Below are 21,380 nucleotides of genomic sequence, written 5' to 3'. Positions count from 1 at the left end.
ACCAAACAGTGGTCTGATCTTTCTAGTTTATATTTTTCAGTGTGTATATTAGTCTTAAGTGATATTAATAGATGTCTTATTGAAAAGGAAAAATGATTAAGCTTTTAAAAAATAAAAGAAATCAAATCAATTCGTTTTACACACACACACACAAATTTGATTTATTTTAAGGAGCTTAAAGGGCTTTCTAACCGACACCGACCCAACTAATGACTGTACGAGGGAAATAGCTTTACTGGTAATATTAATTAATAATTGAAAAGCAGTGTCGGAGTGAAGACAAAGAGCGCAGTGGAAAATCAGCTGTTAAAGATCCGACAGCCAATAAAAGATTGACACGCAGCAGAAGAGAAATGACTGCACAGAAGAAGCACTCTTTCTGAGTCCGTCCACAAAATACCGCCACGTCAATATGAATCTGGATCGCATGCGGATTGTTTGCCGCAATCATGTTTTTGCATCAGCCAAAATTTGACTTGACCTTGGTTTTTGATTATATATAATCAAAACTATATTTAAAAAAATTCGAGATTATCTTTTAAAGAAATAAATAAACTATATTTTAGATGCGTTGCCATGGTAATGCGATGGGAGCATATACATATATATATATATATATATTTACACACACACACACACTTGAGCGTCACCCCATTAAAGCAATTTGACCCCACCAATTAAGTGAAGTGATTTAAACCAGCGCAATTATAGACAGTAGACCACCCAATCACTGTCTGCCACGCTGTTAAGTCATTAATAATGAGAATCAAATAATTGTAGAAATAAATCTACGATGCACTCAGGACCACCATTAGCGGTGCCCTGGATGATCACCAAACCTTCCGAACGAGCGAGTGGCCAGACTGGCCAGACCCTGACTAGAACCTTCGGCATGGACCCACGGCAATATCTAGGGTTGGTCTAACTTGGGATTCTTTGATGGTGCTTTTGTCGACCGCGTACATGGATAGGGGTGGCACTGAGGTGGGGTGGGGGTGGGAAGGCTTATTTTATTTTTTATTCCGTTAAAAATTTTTGTCTCTATTTTTTATTTTATTTCTCAATAAATTTAGTGGGGTGGAGATGGAGAATCCCCATGTGGAGAATGATTTCCTCATTTCCACCCTATTTTTTATTTATCTATTTTATAATATGTATAAATATATTATTTTAATAAGTTAAAAATTAGAAATTTAAAATAAAATCATCATCATATTTTAAAGTATTTAAATTCTTTTAAAAAAATCTAAAGGTTTGATACAATATCTTAAAATGATATTAAAAGTGAAAAATATTTAAAGAGCGTATCACCTTAAAAGAGAAAAGAAAATATAATAATATTTCAGAGTTGAAAAATATTATAAGATTTTTTTAATTCATATCTTGTTTATATTGCATAAAAATTAAAAAAAATTAATTGACATTATAATTGATAAAATAAAAATTATTAAACAAGAATTAAAAATATATTTATATATAATGAGAATTGAGGTTGGGGTGAGGGTGAGGTGGGGAGTACAAAATCAAATCCCACACTATTAAGAATTTAAAAATTATTTTTTCTCTATTTCCTATCTTATTTTTTAAAAATTATTTAAAATTTTTTTCATTTAAGATGGGGCTCTATAAGACTCTAAACTCGTAGAGGATTTTACCATCGATAGAAATTGTGCAGCCTGTCACCCGTCACATCCGAACATTAACGTTGCTCGGGCTAGACTTTTTGTTCTCTCGTTGAGGGTTACCGCTAACTTGGAGGGCATGGTTCCTAATGTGTTTTTGTTCCACATTTGACAAGTGTTTCTTCTGTTTCTACGAAGAAATGTTAACAATGATAGCATTCAATTAAGTTTGGTCCACAAATCTTCCATCAATTATTGTAGCGAAAAGCTGTTTTGCTCGAAAATAATGCCCAAAATTGTGTCCAACCTGTCCTTTTCTTGGACACGAACACTTTGGACACTATTTTTTTTTTCATGTTGTAACACTGCTTACTAGGGATGGAAAATTTTGGATCTAAAAATTTAGATGTTGGTTTATTTAAATTCATATTCGCATAATATTTTTATATCCGGATTTATATTTGAATTTGTTAAAAAATATACGGATCTTAATATAAATAATATTCGCACGCAGATTAAGCAATCTCATAATAAAAATAATTGTACTTAATTTTATTTTTTAAGGACACTAAATAAGTAATTTTAAAAAAAAGTACTTTTTTTTTTAAAGTTTAGATGGACTTTTTTTATTATTTAATAATATGTTGTAAAACATACATAAAAGTAATTTAATCATGTGGGAGTGTTGAGAATGCTCCTACATGCATCCATTGTGAGATATGAGATGCCTAAAAAGTACTTTTTAACATTGTAAAGCACTTGCAACATATATTGTTTTATACTTTATACATGAATAAATGAAAATTGGGATTAATCACAATTATAATCCTTTTAGAGAATGATAAATTAAGTATTGATCAAAGAATATGCTGAACTTTAGGAAATATAAGCAAATGATGAAAGGAATCCCAAGTAAAGCCAGCAAGTAAATTTAGATTAGCTTACCATAATTGGCAAATAATATTCTTACCTTGGAATTTAGACAAAAATAAAGGACATCGAAGTCATAAATTTTGCTGAGAAAGGAATAAAACTTGAAAAAAATAATAATTTAATAATGCTAGCATGTTATTGTAGAGAAAAGATCAGGTGACAGCTTCTCATTAGGATAGATGTGTAATGGCTCGTACCTTTTCCAATGAAAAGCTGTCATGTGGTGCATCGCTCGCTAGAAAGTGAGTGATGACACTCACCAGATCATACCCTTATGATACACAAATGAATAACACAGGAGCAGTCTATAATTATGTCGAGTCAAAATGAAGAGACACCACCAAACACGTTGATAAATAAATGTTCATAAATAATGTATGATGAGACGTCAAACAGCTTGATGATGAGCCACTAAACAATTCGCCAATTAGGTGTCGTCTCATTGCAGAAGCTATTTGTAATTGTGCTAAACGCGAAAGAGTGAGAAATTTGCTGAAAATGCAATTGTTTATTTTACCAAATTGGTCCTTGAATCTTGGCTAAGACGAAACTATTTTGTCGGCAAAGACGGGCCATATTTCAGCCAAAATTTAGCATATATATATATATATTAAATATTTTCAATGTTATTAACCACTTAAGTATATATCATAATATATACTTGTGATTGTGTTGATAGATAGTTTTTGTCATGTTATGTTAGTATGAACGGGGATTAAGGTTACTATAACTTAATTGATGATACCAATTACCAAACATGTTGATAAAAGCCAAGTGTTCACAAACATTGTTATGATAAGTCATCAAGCAACTTGATGATTAAACTTTAATAATGAGATCTGTCGTCACAACAAGCAATCCATAATTGTGTTGCTGAAAATTAAGACCCTTTAAGATAAGAAAAAGTCTTTATGTGTTTTTCCAATCAAATTATGCCACGTTTTTTAAATATCTGTCTCTCCCATTTTGTTCGTGGCACGTTTCAACTCATACGCCTACGTGTTAAAAAATTAGTGACATCATGATTCATGCGCTCGTCGTCCCTTGTAAAGAGTAAGACTTTCCCCTCCCGCGATGCTTATGAACTTGGGCTGGTTGCTTGCGGGCTCATTTAGTACTTATTCTTGGGTCCATAGCACTTACCACATTTTAGCCCAATACCCAGTGGCAAATTCCAGGGATCCCCCCAGATTTTGTTTTCCGTTTGGTCGTGTTTCATATAAAAATTACTGTACGAAGTGCGGATTGATCCGACGAGTAGAACTGCGTGAAGAAGAAAATTGAAAGAGAGGAATCACAGTAGCGTATAATCAACAATGAGTAGAGGAAGTGGAGGAGGATACGATCGCCATATTACAATTTTTTCGCCTGAGGGTCGTCTCTTTCAAGTCGGTACGTTCATATATCTTCAATCTCCTCTGATTTAATCAATATCTTGCCATATTATCTATAAAATTTTCATCTTTTGGAGGAACAGGGTTCTGATTGTGTGATTTAATCTGCTATTGTTTGAGGAATCAAAAGTTTGAAGCTTTAGAACCCAGTTTGTTGATTCAAGTAATACCAAGCTCAGTTGTGTTTATATGTATCGAAAGTGAATCTTTTGGATTATTTGGTTGAATTGTAGTTCTTTTTATGTGCTATTGGTTGATTTTAGTTTCAATAAGTGTGAGGAATCAGAAGTTAAAGACTTTATAATTTGAAGTTGATGATTTAAGTACTTTTAACCTCAGTTGTGTTCAACAATGTAGTCTACCTCAGTACCTGTTCTTGGTTTCTGAGAAAATTAAGAAAGAAAGATAAATAAGTTTTTGGTTCTCATTTTATCATGGAAATCATTAGATATTCACCGGAGTCGAAGTTCTGGGTATGCGATATCATCTAGTTTCTGATTCCTCATTCAAGGATGCAACAATCTGGCCAGAGTTCTGGTCCTTCAACTGCTGATGGCGGCAGCAATGAGGCTCGTACTCGAAGCTAAGCACAAAGAAAAGCACTTTCTTCATTCCTTTTTTCGATCAAATTCATGAACCAAAACTTATTTTTTCTGCAAGTCGTCAAAATAGGAGGCTTCATTTCTGTTACAGTTCCACATTTCAGGTCTAGTCTAGCCCTCATTAGCTTTATGTTCATATATGGCCATCCTTTTTATCTTGAATAAGCCATGACCAACCTCGTATAGCCTTTACTCCTTGCTTGTGAATAACCATGAAAGAATCCACACTTCACAGTTCCATTAGGCAAAAATCTGTCTTTGGGGCCTCCAATTTTGGAGTTGGTGCTTATTTATGGTCCAATCTTTTTCGAAACCAAAAAAGATTCCACCCACAGCATTCTTCCTTTTAAATCAATGGTGTTTTCCTGTCTATCGTTGTAGATCATTTTTAAATTTGGGAGCAAGCTTCCAATTCAACATAGAAAGCAATTTGAAGTTATTCTGGTTCCCCAACTTTTTGTCTGGGGTTTATCGTGAAGACACAGAGAATTAAAAGAGACTCAAAAGGAGGCATAACAATGCTACCTTATATGGGGGTTCAGATACATAGTTACATTTGTGACAAATGAAACGCTTGACATGGCTATTGATAAATTTATTATGATACACAAATATGAGAAAAAGATACTTCAACTCTGTAGTAATCATCCATATATGCAATTTCAATAGCAATCAATGTTGAAAGCTTTAGGACTCATTTTCATGATTTAAGTTTCTGTAGCTGTTTGCATATTGTTATAGTGAAAGTATGAATTTTGGTCTTTAGAAACTGTTTTGGGATTTAAGTTGACCTGTTGTTGGGTGTTGAGAATTGGTGAGAAGAGAGGAAAATAGAATCTTATTATCTGTATTCATTGTACCACATCAGTTGTAATTAGTCATGTCTTCTGCCAAGTGTATCAGTCAGACTTCCTGATGATAACTACTTGATAGAAGCAGCTAACGCAGATTAGCTGGTCACGCCACTTTATGTATTATGCACATTTCCCAGCTAATGGATGGAGTGCTAGGTCTATGATGTAGTCTTTCAAGATTCGTTCTGACATGCTGGACTAGTCATGCATTGACCATAATATAATGATGTTTTGAATGATTTTAATAGAGTATGCTTTCAAAGCTGTTAAGGCTGCTGGGGTTACCTCTATCGGTGTTCGAGGAAAGGATTCAGTCTGTGTTGTGACTCAGAAGAAGGTCCCGGTGAGTATTATTGACATTGTAATTGATCCTTGTTTTGCTCACTGGTTGAAACAGTTACGAGTTTTGTATTTTTAAAATTAATGCAGGACAAGCTTTTGGATCATACAAGTGTCACACATCTTTTCCCAATCACAAAGTACCTTGGATTGCTGGCAACTGGAATGACAGGTTTCTTTTTTGTGCTATTTAGCTTGACGATATGAAAGTTATATGAAAAATATGTGGCCAAAAACTTCTAGATAAGACTCAGAGAGTTTAAGACAAATTTGGTTGGGTTAGCTGTCTGACTAAATCCTTTTTTATGGTATTCGTCCGACTTTAGCTGTGATAAAAGTTCTAATGATAGCATTGCATTCAGTAAATGACAGAAGTAATGATAAGATAAGATGCGAGCATCTTTCACGACAATGGATATGAGAGTCCTATAATCATATGAGGGCTATATTACCTGTATCTTGAGCATGCTCAATGTGTTTTCATGTAAGAGAAATCAAGTAATTATTTTTAGAAACAAAGATTCGTGTCAAGAGATGGTTAGACAATCCTGGTTATTTTAATAATTTAAAAAAAAATCTAGGTTAGTTTAATGTCTAAACAATCACACAAAAGGGTTCATTTATTTATTATTATTTTTTCTCCACAGTATTTTTTTAGTCCTCATTGTCTTTGGTCCAGGGTTCCCATTTCCATCATTCTTTTTGGTTAAATATAAAAACTGTGCTTCTGTATAGAGTTTCACAAAAAGATGTGGAGCTTAGATGTCTTTGTTATGTCATTTGCCAGCTGATGCAAGGACATTGGTTCAGCAGGCAAGATATGAAGCCGCTGAGTTTCGCTTCAAATATGGATATGAAATGCCTGTGGATGTGTTAGCCAAATGGTAAGTTTTCATATCCTTTTAAGTTGAATTCTAGTTTGCTTGTTTAGTATTCGATATTTTCTGCAAATTGTTGACCGAACATTGCCTTTTTCCTTACTCATTTTTTGTCACTTTACTGCTTAAGTTTTGGTTAAATGTTGCAGTACTACTATCTGAAAAACAGTTATGTTAATTTCCTTTCATGTACAGGATTGCAGACAAATCACAAGTATATACTCAACATGCTTATATGAGACCACTTGGTGTAGGTCTGTTTCTAATAGAAATTGCTATTCCTTCAGAGTTGTGAAAGATGCTAATAATACATGATCATGCAATTATGTCCAGTAGTATTGGTGTTTAATTTTTTTTCTCCCTTTTTAAACCATTAATTTCTTTTTTGCCCTCGTTACTGATGTCATCCTTGCACTGTTCTCTTATGCTTGCTTTTGAAGTTGCTATGGTTTTGAGTATTGACGAAGAATGTGGACCTCGCCTCTTTAAGTGTGACCCTGCTGGCCATTTCTTTGGCCACAAGGTAGGTGGTTTTTTCAATAAAAATTCCATTTATGACACCTTTTGTTTTCTTAGTGCAATATGGATTTATAATGCTATTATTGTATACATATTGCATGGGATTCAAGTTTTCTTAGTTTTCCAAAGTTTACTATTTGCATAAAACTGTTATAATGAATTGATTTGTGAGATGGTTTAGGCAACAAGTGCTGGATTGAAGGAGCAAGAGGCAATTAATTTCTTGGAGAAGAAGATGAAGAATGATCCTGCGTTTACCTTTCAAGAAACTGTGCAGGTAGATATTGCTTTCTTTTTGTAAGGATAATGTGTTTTTATCACTAATTGATGAGGTCTTGCTTCTAGGGCATCTTCTTATATGCTTGTTTTTTTGTATTCTCTTCGGGTGACCAATTCTGTACAAACGATACTGGGGTTATGAATTGTTAATTTAGTTCTTTTACAATCAATCATCTAGTTGATGTAAACATGACTTTCTTGCTTATAAAAGCAAGCAGGCTGATGGGCCCTGGGGACATACCCACTTCAAATGATTTATAAACTTGGTAAAACATGCTATCTCTTGATGATTAGACTTAATTTGCTTTTAGACCATGTTCTTCATGGGCTATGAGTCTCTGTTCATGATTGTTTTACATTGTGGGCACTGGCATGTTTGTTTGTTATAAATGATTCGGTTTCTAGAGTCTGATATTCTTATTCCTCTTTTGCATATAGACTGCAATTTCCACCCTGCAATCAGTCCTGCAAGAGGATTTTAAGGCGAGTGAGATTGAGGTATTGAAAATTCCCTTTCTTTTACTTTAGTTGCTTGCTATAAATCTAACATGATACGGAGGTGCTCAGTGACTCAGTTAGCATTGTTTAAATACGATGGAGTCAAGGTGCTGCCAATTGTTGGTTTTTTTTTTTTAAAACCCAATTATACGCCGTGGCGGCATCACTTTCTAGAACATTATTCAAGTCTCGTCTATTTAGTTGTTCATGCAGTAAGATAGCAGATAAGATTAAAAATATTATGAGGTCTTGATAATGGTTTACCAAGTTTACTGTAATCCGTGATCATTTCATGCTTGCTTAATCTTTTACAGGTTGGCGTGGTGAGCAAGGAGAATCCAGAATTCAGAGTTTTGTCCATCGAGGAGATCGATGAGCACTTGACTGCTATAAGTGAACGAGATTAGGAGGTGGTTTCACGCCCCATCATAAATGCTGAAACCAAAAAACAAAAATGCTTTTCCCTGTATCTTGAATTTATAATTTTAAGTGCATTCGGTAATACACAGCCATTGCCCTCCAAAGCAGAAAACAAAACGTTGAAAAACAAGTTATGTGACTATGCTGTGCCAACCAGGGGAAGTGCTTTGTGCTAGTGGTAGCTGTTGACTTTTACTACTACATTGGCTTGATAACGACTATTGACAAGTGCCTTTCATGGCCATTGTTATTATTATGATGAATGGCAATTTTAGTAATTTCCTGCCTTATGTAGAGATGGCCATTTCTTACATGAAATTTCAAACATGGATCCATTTCATTAAATTTACAATTTGGAGGGCGTGTTGGTGGATTCTTCTTAATGAATTTAATTTTTTCAATTTGGAGGGCGTGTTGGTGGATTCTTCTTAATGAATTTAATTTTTTTTAAAAAAATTAAAACTAAAATAATAAATTGCATAATTAATTGTATTTGTTCTAGTCTTCGAGACAGGAGCAAAACAAAAAGAACCTTGTGGATTAAAAGAACCGCGGAGAACCGTTCCAACAAAAAAAGAACCGCGGCGCGTCCATTCTCAACGCGTCGAGAGTAGAAAACTTTGTTAGTCCAAGTCAGTGCTGTCAAATACTTTCACGAGTTTGCACAATCACCGGTCCAATAAGTTTTTGCCGCGTGGCGCCTGCAATTCCACGGAGGAAATATTAGATAATTTTAATTAATTATTACGTTTTCGTTACATATAACGAAGAACTTAATCTTTGCAGTTTCCTTTCTTATTTGTTTAAAAAAATTGAAAAAAAAAAGTGTAGAAACGAAATAGAATTTGTTTAAAGAGTACGTGCACAAGTTAATCTGATTCCTTAAAAACTACGTTTAATTTACGAAGTTTCAGTAAACAATCGAGCTGTGTTACTCTTCAGGTTTGGATGATTATTTTCGACAATGCTTTAGCCATTCTTTAGGGTTTATATTTTTCGATGTTATTTAGGTTACGATTTTCTATTCATTTGATTCACTTCGTTTAATTACTTTTTATTTGGGTCCGGGCGTTTATAAGTTTTTAATTTTTATCATTTTTTAGGTCAAAGTTTATTGCCTTTGGAATGATTGTTTTGTGTGGGTGCCGAGAAAGTCCAGGAAAAGCGAATTAATGGTTTTTTAAAATGTAAATTTTCGATTTCCTCAGCTGCCAATACAAAGTTCATGTTTTAATATTGTTTGTAAGAGCAAATATTAAACCCTTGCATCGTTGATACCAAAATTTGGATTTTTTAAGCTTTACAATTCTTTGAAGATTGAACGAATTAATAATCAAATTTTCATTTTTAATGTTGTTAAAATGCATCTTTGGTAGATTAGGGAGTCAGAGAATCATTCTGTCCTTAACTCTATTGTTTTTTTTAAATATTTTCTAATTAGGGATAAATTCATGGCCACTGCAACAATGGCTACTGCAGCTGGGGCAGCTGCTCTTTTGTACTACACATTGAATCGTAAATTGATGTCAAGTTCGTCAAGAAGTGATGATGACGATGATGCAAACGGTGGTGTTTCAACCAGTCATACTCCTTTAGGAATTGACCGTGTTTCTCATAGACTAATTCAAGCGCCAGCTACATGGCTAGAAACGATATCTACATTATCTGAGACTCTCAGATTTACTTATTCTGAGACCCTAGGAAAGTGGCCCATTGGAGATTTGGCATTTGGGATCAATTTTCTATTGAAGAGGCAGGTAAGCATTCTTGATATTTGAAGAATATGATACGTATGGAATGATGTGTGGTTGTTAGGCTGATTGGAGGAATGAAATGGTTTTGTGGATAAAATAACTATATTCATATTTGCTCGTAATGGTGGAGAAACTGCAATACAATTGTTGGTTTGCATTCTCTTAGAAGCTATTTAAAAAGAAGGTGCTGCATGGGTAGACTGCATAAGTGTCTATTTCATCGCCTTAGCTGGTGTGGTGTAAGTCTTAGTGGGATAGCGAGGATTGAGTACTGTAGCTGTGCCTTTACTGTTATGTTGTTTAAAATTATTTGCTTCCTTTTAAGTATTTTCCCGTGGGGTATATTGCTATTACTTTTAGGAAATGGCTATCTATATTTTTCTTCTCTCTCTCTCTCTCTTTTTTTTAAGGGAGTTAATGCGTTTTGTGAGTCACAGATATGCCCAAATGAAATATCAATTTAAAATAGGAACACAATGCCTTTGCCTCCAATCACCAGATAACTTCATGTTATGTTTACAAGAAGTGGCATATGTTAATGAGTAGAGTGATGACTTGTTGTGAATAAGGTTTATTCTTTTTTTAGGCATGATTCTGACCATATAACTATGATCTTCAGGGGAATTTACATGTTGACAGCATTTTTGGTGGGAAAGACAGTGTACGGCTTCAAGGACCTGGGATTATTGCTGAATTTAGAGATATGTTAAATTTGTTGACCCTGTGTTGGCATTTTTCAAAAAAAACATTCCCTTTATTTTTGGAGGAGACTGGCTATGCCAAAGAACATGTCCTTCTACAGGAACCTAAAGCAGGAGTATGTTAGTTTTTAACTTGAATGTCACATCTGTATGTTTATTTATTTGTTAATAACTCTAATTAGAGCTGGTTGTATCATTTTAATATTTGCAGATATTGAAGCCAGCTTTTACAATTTTAATCGATCACAAAACTGAGTGTTTTCTCTTATTGATTCGTGGAACACATAGCATAAAGGATACTCTGACAGCTGCTACTGGGGCAGTGGTACCTTTCCATCACACTGTTGTGTGTGAGGGAGGAGTCAGCAATTTAGTTTTAGGTTATGCACATTGTGGGATGGTTGCAGCTGCTAGGTGGATTGCTAAGCTTTCCACTCCTTGTCTTATTGAAGCACTTGACAAATATCCTGGTTATAAACTTAAGGTAAACATGTAACTTGAAAAATTTTCCTCTGTGTATCCTTTAGTTGCATTACATAATTTACTGTCCTCATGATGTTAAATAAATGATTATTTAAGTTTCACATGTTGTTCTCCAAATGTAGTACATATTGGGTCTATGTAAGTACGTTCTCTTGCTGCTACTTGTATGAATATTTCCCTATTAACTCATGTGTATCCGAACTCCCTTCCAGCCTTTTTTTTTTCCAATCCAAACTTGTCCTGTCTATTTTTTCAAATTTTCTGCTTTAAGTTTCTAGGTCTTTCATGCTGTCTTTTATTCTAGCTTGTATTTTTGTGCCAATTATGCTACTACTAGGTTGCAAGACTTTTTAATTGATTGCTACTAATTTGAAATAGGCTTTTATTTATTGGAACCTTATCATAATCTTAGAAGCAACAGAAATAGCCATCAATAGCACTTTGACATCTCTTAATTTTAAGTTTGATATCATCGGCTGTCTATCATTGTTATTAAGCTGAATAAATTTTGAGTAAACTTTTTTGGATTTAACAGATTGTTGGGCACTCATTGGGTGGAGGGACTGCAGCGCTTTTAACATATGTATTGAGGGAGCGGAAGGAATTGTCAACAGCTACCTGTGTTACATTTGCTCCAGGTTTGTCTTCTTTTAGGAAAGCCTGACTGTTTTCATGTTAAATCTTTTCCTAAGAATTTGGTCATGCCAAGTCAGTATGAAGTGACCCTCTCCGTGTGGTTTTAGTTCTCAAGTTTGTTTGTCTTTTCTAATTGGGTTTGGTTGTTGAGTTTGTTTTTTTGTTGCTCATATCTGTGGAGCTGACTGTATCTATCTGACGCAGGTGCTTGTATGACCTGGGAACTGGCAGAGTCGGGGAATGATTTCATTACATCTGTCATAAATGGAGCTGATTTAGTGCCAACTTTTTCTGCAGCTTCAGTGGATGATTTGCGTGCTGAGGTTATGTTCCTGACTGCAGTTTAGGATATTATTACTGCCTTAAATAACAAAGGGTGAAGACTAAAGATCCCTTGATAAATTTCTGTTATACATTTTCTCTTACGAGTATGAAGTCATTTGGTGTCATTTAATCTTATTGAAACTTTTTCCTCATTTTCCTTTACCTTCATTTTTTTATTTTGGTTAATATCAATTGCAGTCCGAAGGTGAATTTCTAATAAAATAGAGTAGAAGTTGATTTCCATTTATACATTTTTGAGTCTCATATAAAAAAATAAAATAGACTCAGAGTTGATGCCCCATACCTTTATGGTCTCCTTGCTTGCTTGTATATTTCACTTCTTCTCTAAGAAATCCTGATATGCTATTCTTCCGGTGGATTCTAAATTGATCATGATTTGTGTCCTTGCAAGAAACAGAATGTTGTTTCATTAACAAGAACTTGGATATTGGTATGATAGGTCTCAGTTTTTTGACACATCCAAATAACAAAGAATGCTTGGCATCATTGACATTTGTTGACACACTGGTCATTCTTGCTGTACCATCTGCTTTCAAACTATATTTTTGTGTCTCTCACACAAAAGGGACTTATTTCAGGTGACAGCATCTGCTTGGTTGAATGATCTGAGGAATCAGATTGAGCGTACCAGAATTCTAAGTACGGTCTATCGTTCTGCTTCAGCATTGGGTTCTCATCTTCCATCCATTGCCAGTGCTAGAGCGAAAGTTGCTGGTGCTGGGGCTATTTTGCGCCCTGTTTCAAATGGTACACAGGTAAGAGTCATTTCTGCTGTATGGTAAACTGTGTGCATTATCTAGTTTCCACCTTTCTCTAATTCTGTTGATGTCTTTTCCATTAAGCTTGCAAAATATCACCTGCTGAGACTTGGGAGACTGATTAAAATTTTTGACAACAATAGTCTTAAATCTGTTATTTTTTTCTTCAAACTGTTGGCTTATCATAAACTCGGCACTGTTTTTCCATTCCCCCGGTAAGCAGAGAAATTTAAGCACATCTCAAGGCATTAATTTAACTTAATCCTTCGTTTAAAAAGAAAAAGGCTGATTGCTTTAGCTTGTACATAAATTGGTTTGAAGTGCAGATCTAATGTTTGCTGATGATTATGGTCGATTATGCTTTGGTTTTATTGAGCCATTTGATTGCCCACAGGTTGTGATGAGAAGAGCCCAGAGCATGGCTCAGGCAGCATGGAGTCCTGCACTTCATTTGTCCTCGTGGTCATGCATGGGACCCCGTCATCGTCGTTCAAGTTCTAAAGATGAGGGACTTTCCTCCGAATCTTCCTGCAAAACAGAAACTTGTGAACCTCTTATTTCATCCCCAAAGAAAACCACAGCTATAATTGAAGACATGCAGCTTCCTGTATCATCTTCTTTAGGAATGGAATGGACCACAGAAATTGAGTCATGTTCTGATGAAGTGCACCCTCACTCAGATGATGTTGTTGATCTCGATGATAGTGAGGACCACATGGGCCATAGTTCACGTGAAGACCGTGTGACTGAGGTTGAGTTATGGCAACAACTTGAACACGAGCTTTATGAGAGAACTGAAGGTGAGGGTGGTGATGTGACGAAGGAAATAAGGGAAGAAGAAGCAGCAGCCATAGCTGAGGTAGGTGATGCCCAGCCAGATAGTTCTGCATCTGAAATAAAGGAAGCACATAGGTTTTTCCCTCCGGGAAAGATCATGCATATCGTCACCCTTCACCTGGACAGTGATTCTGAAAGTAGTGAAAGTGATTCCCCTACCTCAAGCAACTCTGACAGTAGTCAGCCCCCAGCAGAGGACAAGGTTCAGGTTTTCCTAACCCCAAGATCACTGTATAGTAAGCTACGGCTGTCGCAGACCATGGTAAGCGATCATTTTATGCCAGTTTATAGAAGACAGATAGAAAGGCTAATAAAAAATCTTGAGAAGGAACAAGCTTCTGATGACTATAATTGTCGTGAACACACTGAAGGGGTTGTGTTATAGGAAAAGTGATTGTCAAAATGAAAATTATGAGATAGCATATATCATCATAGGAAAAGGTTCGAGTCTTTCCGGCATTGTTTTTGAACCCGGAATCCTAGGAACTCCATGCTTGCCCTGTCCGATTAGGCTGCAATGGCGGCACGCATTGTCATTGCAGCTACTGGATAATGGTACGTTTTGGCTTTTCAACAGGGACTCATTAACACCGTTTTGCTTGCTCTGGAAATCGATTTTGCTTTCAAAGAATACGTAGGATTAAAGGTTATACTTCACGGGTCTCGCCATATGCATACAGTTTTCGGATGCTGAATATTTTGTAAATTACCATATTGTTTTCTGTTGCTTGATGATTATGATGTATGATGTCGTTTTGATCATTCAATAAACCCTCGTAGTAGGATTAAATTCTAAGACCGTTTGGCATTTGCAGAAATGCATCCGATTATAATAACATCATTAGAAAAAAATGCTTTAAAAATAAATATGATAACGACATTATGTGATTTGCAAAAACATAAAAGATTATTTTGGGACTGCATCAACCTAGATATGCGATCAATCCATTTGGTCGGTCCACCTCGTTAATAATGATAACACTCTCTACGTGATCTCTTTTGAATCAATCAAATAGCCCCAATAATTTTCTTTTGAGTGATGATATAATTATAAATTTTTGTATAAATTTATTTTGTACAAATTGATTTAGCATTAATTTATTGGTTGAATGAAAATACAAAATAATAAAAATAGATCATTTAGGTCAAAAAATATTTAATTCAACCAATTTTATCATGCCACATTAGTTTGTACAAAAATAAATTTTATACAAGAATTTATGATTGTATTATTACTCTTTTCTTTTGCGATAGCTCCTTCTTTACATAATAATAAATCTGATCATGTACTCATTTTGATGAGTGATTATATAGTCACAAACTCTTATATAAACTTATTTTATATAAACTGATGTGGCGTTAATTCATTGGTTAAATTAAATATCTCTTGGCATACATGATTTATTTCTATTATTTTATATTTTCATTCAAACAATAAATTAATGTCATATCAATTTATACAAAATAAGTTTATATAAAAGTTTGTGGTTATATAATCACTCTATTTTGATAGACAATCTCATAAGAGATATTTTGGATGTGCGTTAAGCTATTGTAGTATATAATTAATTTATATATGAAAGTGATGACCTTAAGGCGAAGAGTGATAAATTGATAAGCAACTAATCAAGCAACAATAAAATATAATACCTTTACCTTTTTTTTTCCTTAGAGGTAAAGCTTACACTCTTTCTTCATGACTTAGAAACCACTTTGAAACATCTAGAAGGATCAAATCAAAGCTTTGCAAGAAGGAGAAGATCACAAATTTGTAATTTCTTGCACTATAAGTTTCAGGCGAGACTTGTAATTTCTTACATTATAAGTTTTTTTATGTTTCATGTTGGGAGCTAGCTACGGTACAGATTCTGTAACATACAGACCAGGTTAACCAGCCCCCAGTGGTGCCATTTGCTTGCTTTGATTTCACATGGTGGGACACGTGGAGTGCATGGAGTGGGGGATGTATGTTACAGAATCTGTAAGATAGACTTCTCCTTCATGTTGTTAGTGTTGCATCGCATAATACGAGAACAACGTACAATTATATAAATATAAAGAAAAGACAAAAGAGACTAGAGCTTAATTATTCAAAACCCAGCAAATGCTGGAGAAGTGAGATCGGAAAATTTACAAAAATAACCATAAAATTTTTGTTATTTTCACAATTAACCCTCTCAATTTTTTTCTATTAACATTAGCCAAACACACGCTTTTCTTCCTAAATTAACCTTTTTTACAAACCAAAAGCAACTTTCTTTCTCCCATTTCATCAAACCAAAGGCAGTTTTCAACTCTTGAATCATCAACCAACGGCGACGGCAAAAGGCAACGATAAAAGTGAAATCCGATAATAATCTATCCGGATCCAACACTAATCGGCATCACATAGTGGTATGAGTTATTTTATGAACTTGCTCAAGAGTTTCAGTGAACTGCGAGTCGGGGTGAATCTGGCGACAGGCAATAGAAACATATTCTTCAAGCCATCCACATCTCCGACGGCGGGCACACCTTCATTGTCGCCTCAATAGGTCACATTCTTCGATTCTTTAATGGACGAGAACATCCAAATTGCCCGCTCTCTCATCACCAAATGGGACGATACCTCTCTATCATGCAGCATCTCTTCTCTCTTCTCCTCCGACAACCGCCAAGATGCCAAGGACTACCTCAAAGCCGTCTACGACTTGCAGACCGCCATGCACTATTTCATCATCCATCACTCCACTTCTGACAAGCTCCTCCTCGCCCAAACCCTAATGCAAACCGCCATGAAAAGACTCGAAAGGGAGTTTTATCAGATGCTGAAGATCAACGGAGAGTATCTCGACCATGAGTTTGTCTCCGTCTCCTCTTCCAGGGCCTCCAGAGCGAGCTTCTCTGATCTTGAAGATTACGAGGTCAGTGAAACCGAGTCCAGAATCTCTGACGACGCCATTTCTGAAATGGAGCGTGTTTCTACTGCCGCCATGGCTGATTTAAAGGCTTGACAGAATCGGTGAGTTGTTGCGCCAAGGCAAGCTCACCAACATTGTGGAGATGAGAGAGATGGGTATTTTGGTCTCAAAAGCTTTTTTATGGCTAATGTTGATAGAAGTTTGTTTGGGGGGTTAAGATGGAAAAAGCTAAAATTTTTATGGCTATTGGTGTAAATTTCCCAGTGAGATCTGTGTCGAAATGGGATGGTGTCATATGAATCATCAAACATATCCATGGTGTTTCAGCCATTGAAAAATTCTATTACGCAAAATTGTTGTGTAAATTGTCAGTGCGCATCACAAAATATGTGGGTACTAATTATTAATTTGATGTCTGCTTTTTTGTTGATATTAACAGGTCTGGCTGCGCATGTCCGCAACCAAAACCTCAATTATCTGATTAGTGATTACAATGCATTGCATGTAGATCTGCCATCAAAATCCAGTCAATAAATTAATTACTAATTAATCGAGACACATTCATGATCTCGACTAGCTGACAATAACTTCCAGCAACTTGGGTTGTTTATTTATCACCTTATTATTACGAACACTTCCATGGATAAGAATTTCTCTTAATTATTATAAATAAACTGCTTATTAAATTAATCGTTTTATTTATAAATAACCCTACAATATCATTTTCTTTGACTTAATGGGCATATCTAGATTAGATCAAAATTTTTATCTAGTACACATAGTAGAAGACTTTACTAACACAAAGATACAATTTCCTTGCTTCAACATCATGGGGAATTACATATAAATTTATAAGAAACGTTTGTTAACTTTGTTTCATTACTATATCAATCAAAATTTTATTTTATATTAAGAGAGTTAACAATACAAAATTAAGTTTTGGCGTTGAGGTTTCATCCTATGTCTCTAGTTGATTCAATTAGATAACATTTTAACTTAATCCTTAATCTTTTTTCTTTTTCTTTTTCTTTTTTTGTAAATGAAAGAAAAATTAAGATTGTGTTATCTTTTATTGGAAACATGTCAGCACTTCCTTTTTGACGCAATGACGATGGCTCTTTATTAAAAGGATCACCGTGTCTCTTTGTGGCTATGAGCAAAGTTTTCTCGAGAACTTTCTTCAGAAAATTTGGCTACCAAACAAATATGCTTTTGGCTTGTTGTCATCTCCAATTCCTCCTCCATTAGTTATCAAATACCAATCACTTTTTTTTAAAAAAAAAAAAAAAACCCTTTTCGAGATTTTATGTTTATTCCTTTTAATCCACCATATCATCATCAAGATATTTTTTTTTTTTACATTATCATCATCAAGATCTTTTTCTTTTTGACATTATCATCATCAAGATCTTTTTTTTTTTTGACATTATCATCATCAAGATCTATGTAAATCGAATACGTTGTTTAATGTTTAAGATTGGATGCAATCAAAGGCATATACCAAATCATACAATAAACTATTATGATAACACCACTTGGTTAACTACTTTCGTAATTAGTGTGTGACACGTCAGATTTGAATCAATGCCATGTCAGAAATAATTTTAAATATTATGTGGCTTTGATTGACCTCAAATGATGGGTCGTGGGTATGCCTATTCGAATACGTGCACTCATAACAATATGAACTTAAAAAAAAGAGTTATGGTATTTACCCGGGTCAAACCCCGAAATTAATGCAAACGACGCCGTTTCGTGAATTTTTTTTTTTTTTTATCTCCATCAAACGACCCCGTTTGCTATGATTTTCATCTCCGTATTAGAACTGCATCAATTGAATTTGCTAAGTACTTCTCGGTCCCTTAAGCCAACAAGAAGCTTGAATGAACACTGTACCACAATTTACAGGCCGCGAGAGAGAAAAGGAAAAGAGATATATTTCTTTTGCCATTTACATCTCATATTTACAGAATAATGCCCTCAACTTCCCCTACAAAAATTCTTGATCATCTTTCCCACCCCCTTTGCTATTACACACTACACAGATATAATCATGCGATTTCCTTGAACTTTTCCATTTTTATCTTTGTTTAAGGATGAATCCCCAAGTTCAAGCTTAATTTGCAACCATTCATCTGACGCTGACCAGAGACCAAAAATGGATAGGACAAATTTTTACAAAATTTTCTCGTCCACCTTGACAACCTCGAGGACTGTGGCGTTGCAAAAGAAGCATCTCAAGCAATATAGAAGATGCCGACTTATGCAGCCATGACATGACCGATGGGAACACGGCACAAACTGTGCATCTACTTCACTTACATAACAGATGCAGCACATGCCAAGAAAGAGGAATGGGATTTCAAGACTGTTGCGCCAAGACGGGAAAAGCTCGGGTAAAACGAAAAAAGAGGTTTGTGAACGACAGAGAAGAGGGTTTTTTGCAGAGGGGTAAAACGAAGAGGAAGACAGCGCGCTGGGATCTCGTTCCTTTGGCCTTTTTTCTAAACCAAACGGAAGAGAAAGAGAAAGCAATGGTTTTGCCTTAGCCAAAACGGCGTCGTTTAGGGAGAATGAAAGAGGAAAAAAAAAAGATGAAACGGCGTCATTTGGATGAGTTTCGGGGTTTGACCCGGAGAAAGTAGCATTTTCCTAAAAGAAATTATTGGAGTTTTTAATATGTTCACAATAAAATTTAAGGATTCTATATTAAATTTTCCCCCTTTTTCTGGTAAAGCATTGAGACATTGAAAAATGAAAAGAATAAAATAAATTTTAACATGTAAACATTTTTTTTTATGAAAATTATATAACTCTTCCAACAAAAAAAGTAGAACATTTCACTTAAAAGATAAGATGAGGAGTTGCCCATCACTAGCTCATTGAGTTGTTGGCCACGTAAAAATTACTATTTTTATGTGATCAAGATTTTTGCTTTCCCCTTATAGAGTGACGCCTTAAATAAATAAATAAATAAATATATATATATATATATATATATATATATATATTTAAACAAAAGCATCGATTTGGAAAAAAAAATCAATCTCAAATAATTAGACTGATATTTTTTTCTAGACATGTTGTGTTGTTCAAGCTGTCGAGTCATAGACTCACAGTTGTAAGGTATTGGAAACAAAGAATTAAAGCATGTTCATTCTTACTTCTCAATGATATGTATATATATATATATATATATATGTATGTATGATCACCGAAATATGTCCTCCTTAGAGCACAACATTGATAATAAAATGACCTAAACTTGCATGCGTGTTTCACATGCACAAGTGTGAAATACTGAAATATGAGCTGCTTTGCCGTGCGAATAGTCATACATATTGTTCCCACTTTCATTAATGCATTCAGAAAAAGCCAAAACAAAAACCCTAGTTTTTGCTCTTAATTATTTTATTTGTTTTCAATTTGATGACATGTAAAAGAGGTTCATATAAAAAGATAGGAACAAAGTATTGGTGGGTGGTCCTTTGTCTGATGATATGTATTTAAAATAGTGCAAGTCAATTTCACAATTGATGCCGAAACAATAACAATTATAATACTAATAATTATAATTTCCACCTCATCATGCTTTTGCTTTTAACTTGGCAATGTTTGGTCCATGTATTAATTTGTCAAATAATTTATTAATTTGAATTAATTTCATTTGACCGTGACTGGTTGGTTTTATTTTATGATTGCCAATTGGGATCGTGAGGAATCGCCAATAAGGTAAGATATATCCACATGCCTGTTAAAATTGTTGAAAGTGGGTCAGATGGAAATGAAAGGTGTTGCGTAAATTGCAATTTTATAAACTATCAAATTTTGAACTCGGTAATCGTTACGTGGGCCTACAATTTATAAGTATTCAACTTAAAAGATTAATTTATTTGGAGAAGGAATTTGTCTTAACTATAGATTTAAGTAATTTTTCTTTACTAATTAATATGTGATACAATCTAAGAATTCATTCGGATAAAATCATTGTCAAACCTCGATTCTTTCGTCTGACGTATACTTGAGTTATTCCATTACATTTCAATTATTAGGGTCTAACTCTGATATTAATTGTTAGGGGGTAGATCTTGGAGCCTATCTTACTTATAAACTCAAGTAACTAGGGATATTGCAAATCAGATTTTGTGGATCTGACATTAATCCATATCCGATTCATGATTTTGTAAATTATAAAGTTTCAATCCAATCCGATTCGTGGATTGACGAAATTCAATCTAAATCCAATCCATACATCTGCGGATCTAATGCAGATTTGACCAATCCATATCCAATCTATCATTTTGTTGATGGGTTTGCGGATTAAAAGTTTTTAATTCTGTCAAATCCATAAACTAATAAAATAAAGAATTAATATAGAAATATTTTTACTACCGATCAAATTCAAAATTGAATAAGATTTAAATAAATTAATTATTTAAAAAATTAAAAAGTACAGTAAAAGTTTCAAAATATAACACAGAAAAAGAAAAAATCTCATTATTTAGAAACATGAAATTAAATGTTTAGGAAGATATATTTGTTTATTTAATTAATTTTTATTTCATATTATCATTGGATATAATATAATATGGTGTTAATGTAACTATATTTTAACTTATTTATTTATT

General features: G+C 34.4%; 3 protein-coding genes across 6 annotated transcripts; all 3 read left to right on the top strand.

The window, feature by feature from the left end:
* Positions 1 to 3,752: 3,752 nt before the first annotated feature.
* On the top strand, positions 3,753 to 8,628 carry LOC102619245 (proteasome subunit alpha type-6). The gene is made up of 9 exons (XM_006465829.4): positions 3,753 to 3,947; positions 5,654 to 5,748; positions 5,835 to 5,916; positions 6,532 to 6,628; positions 6,818 to 6,876; positions 7,063 to 7,145; positions 7,323 to 7,418; positions 7,859 to 7,918; positions 8,233 to 8,628. The coding sequence occupies exons 1-9, from the start codon at positions 3,872 to 3,874 to the stop codon at positions 8,323 to 8,325; spliced, it is 741 nt and encodes a 246-aa protein (XP_006465892.1). The 5' UTR covers positions 3,753 to 3,871; the 3' UTR covers positions 8,326 to 8,628.
* Positions 8,629 to 8,957: 329 nt separating this feature from the next.
* On the top strand, positions 8,958 to 14,648 carry LOC102619543 (uncharacterized). 4 transcript variants are annotated; one of them, XM_015532600.3, is made up of 9 exons: positions 8,958 to 9,280; positions 9,442 to 9,525; positions 9,780 to 10,095; positions 10,712 to 10,909; positions 11,005 to 11,277; positions 11,812 to 11,914; positions 12,117 to 12,235; positions 12,836 to 13,012; positions 13,410 to 14,648. In XM_015532600.3, coding segments are annotated over exons 2-9 (2,016 nt in total). In that variant the 5' UTR covers positions 8,958 to 9,280; positions 9,442 to 9,523; the 3' UTR covers positions 14,238 to 14,648. The 4 variants fall into 4 exon arrangements, with proteins under 4 accessions (XP_015388086.2, XP_052300227.1, XP_006465893.2 ...); XM_052444267.1 differs by lacking the exon at positions 9,442 to 9,525 and having other exon boundaries at positions 8,959 to 9,280; positions 9,818 to 10,095; XM_006465830.4 differs by lacking the exon at positions 9,442 to 9,525 and having other exon boundaries at positions 8,960 to 9,280.
* Positions 14,649 to 16,407: 1,759 nt separating this feature from the next.
* On the top strand, positions 16,408 to 16,845 carry LOC102630130 (exocyst complex component EXO70H1-like). Its single transcript, XM_015526134.2, has one exon. It carries the CDS (start codon positions 16,408 to 16,410, stop codon positions 16,843 to 16,845), a length of 438 nt encoding a protein of 145 aa, XP_015381620.2.
* Positions 16,846 to 21,380: the final 4,535 nt, after the last annotated feature.

Source organism: Citrus sinensis, chromosome 7, assembly GCF_022201045.2.
Source record: "Citrus sinensis cultivar Valencia sweet orange chromosome 7, DVS_A1.0, whole genome shotgun sequence".
Classification (NCBI taxonomy): domain Eukaryota; kingdom Viridiplantae; phylum Streptophyta; class Magnoliopsida; order Sapindales; family Rutaceae; genus Citrus; species Citrus sinensis.
This window is presented reverse-complemented; position numbering and strand designations above follow the sequence as displayed.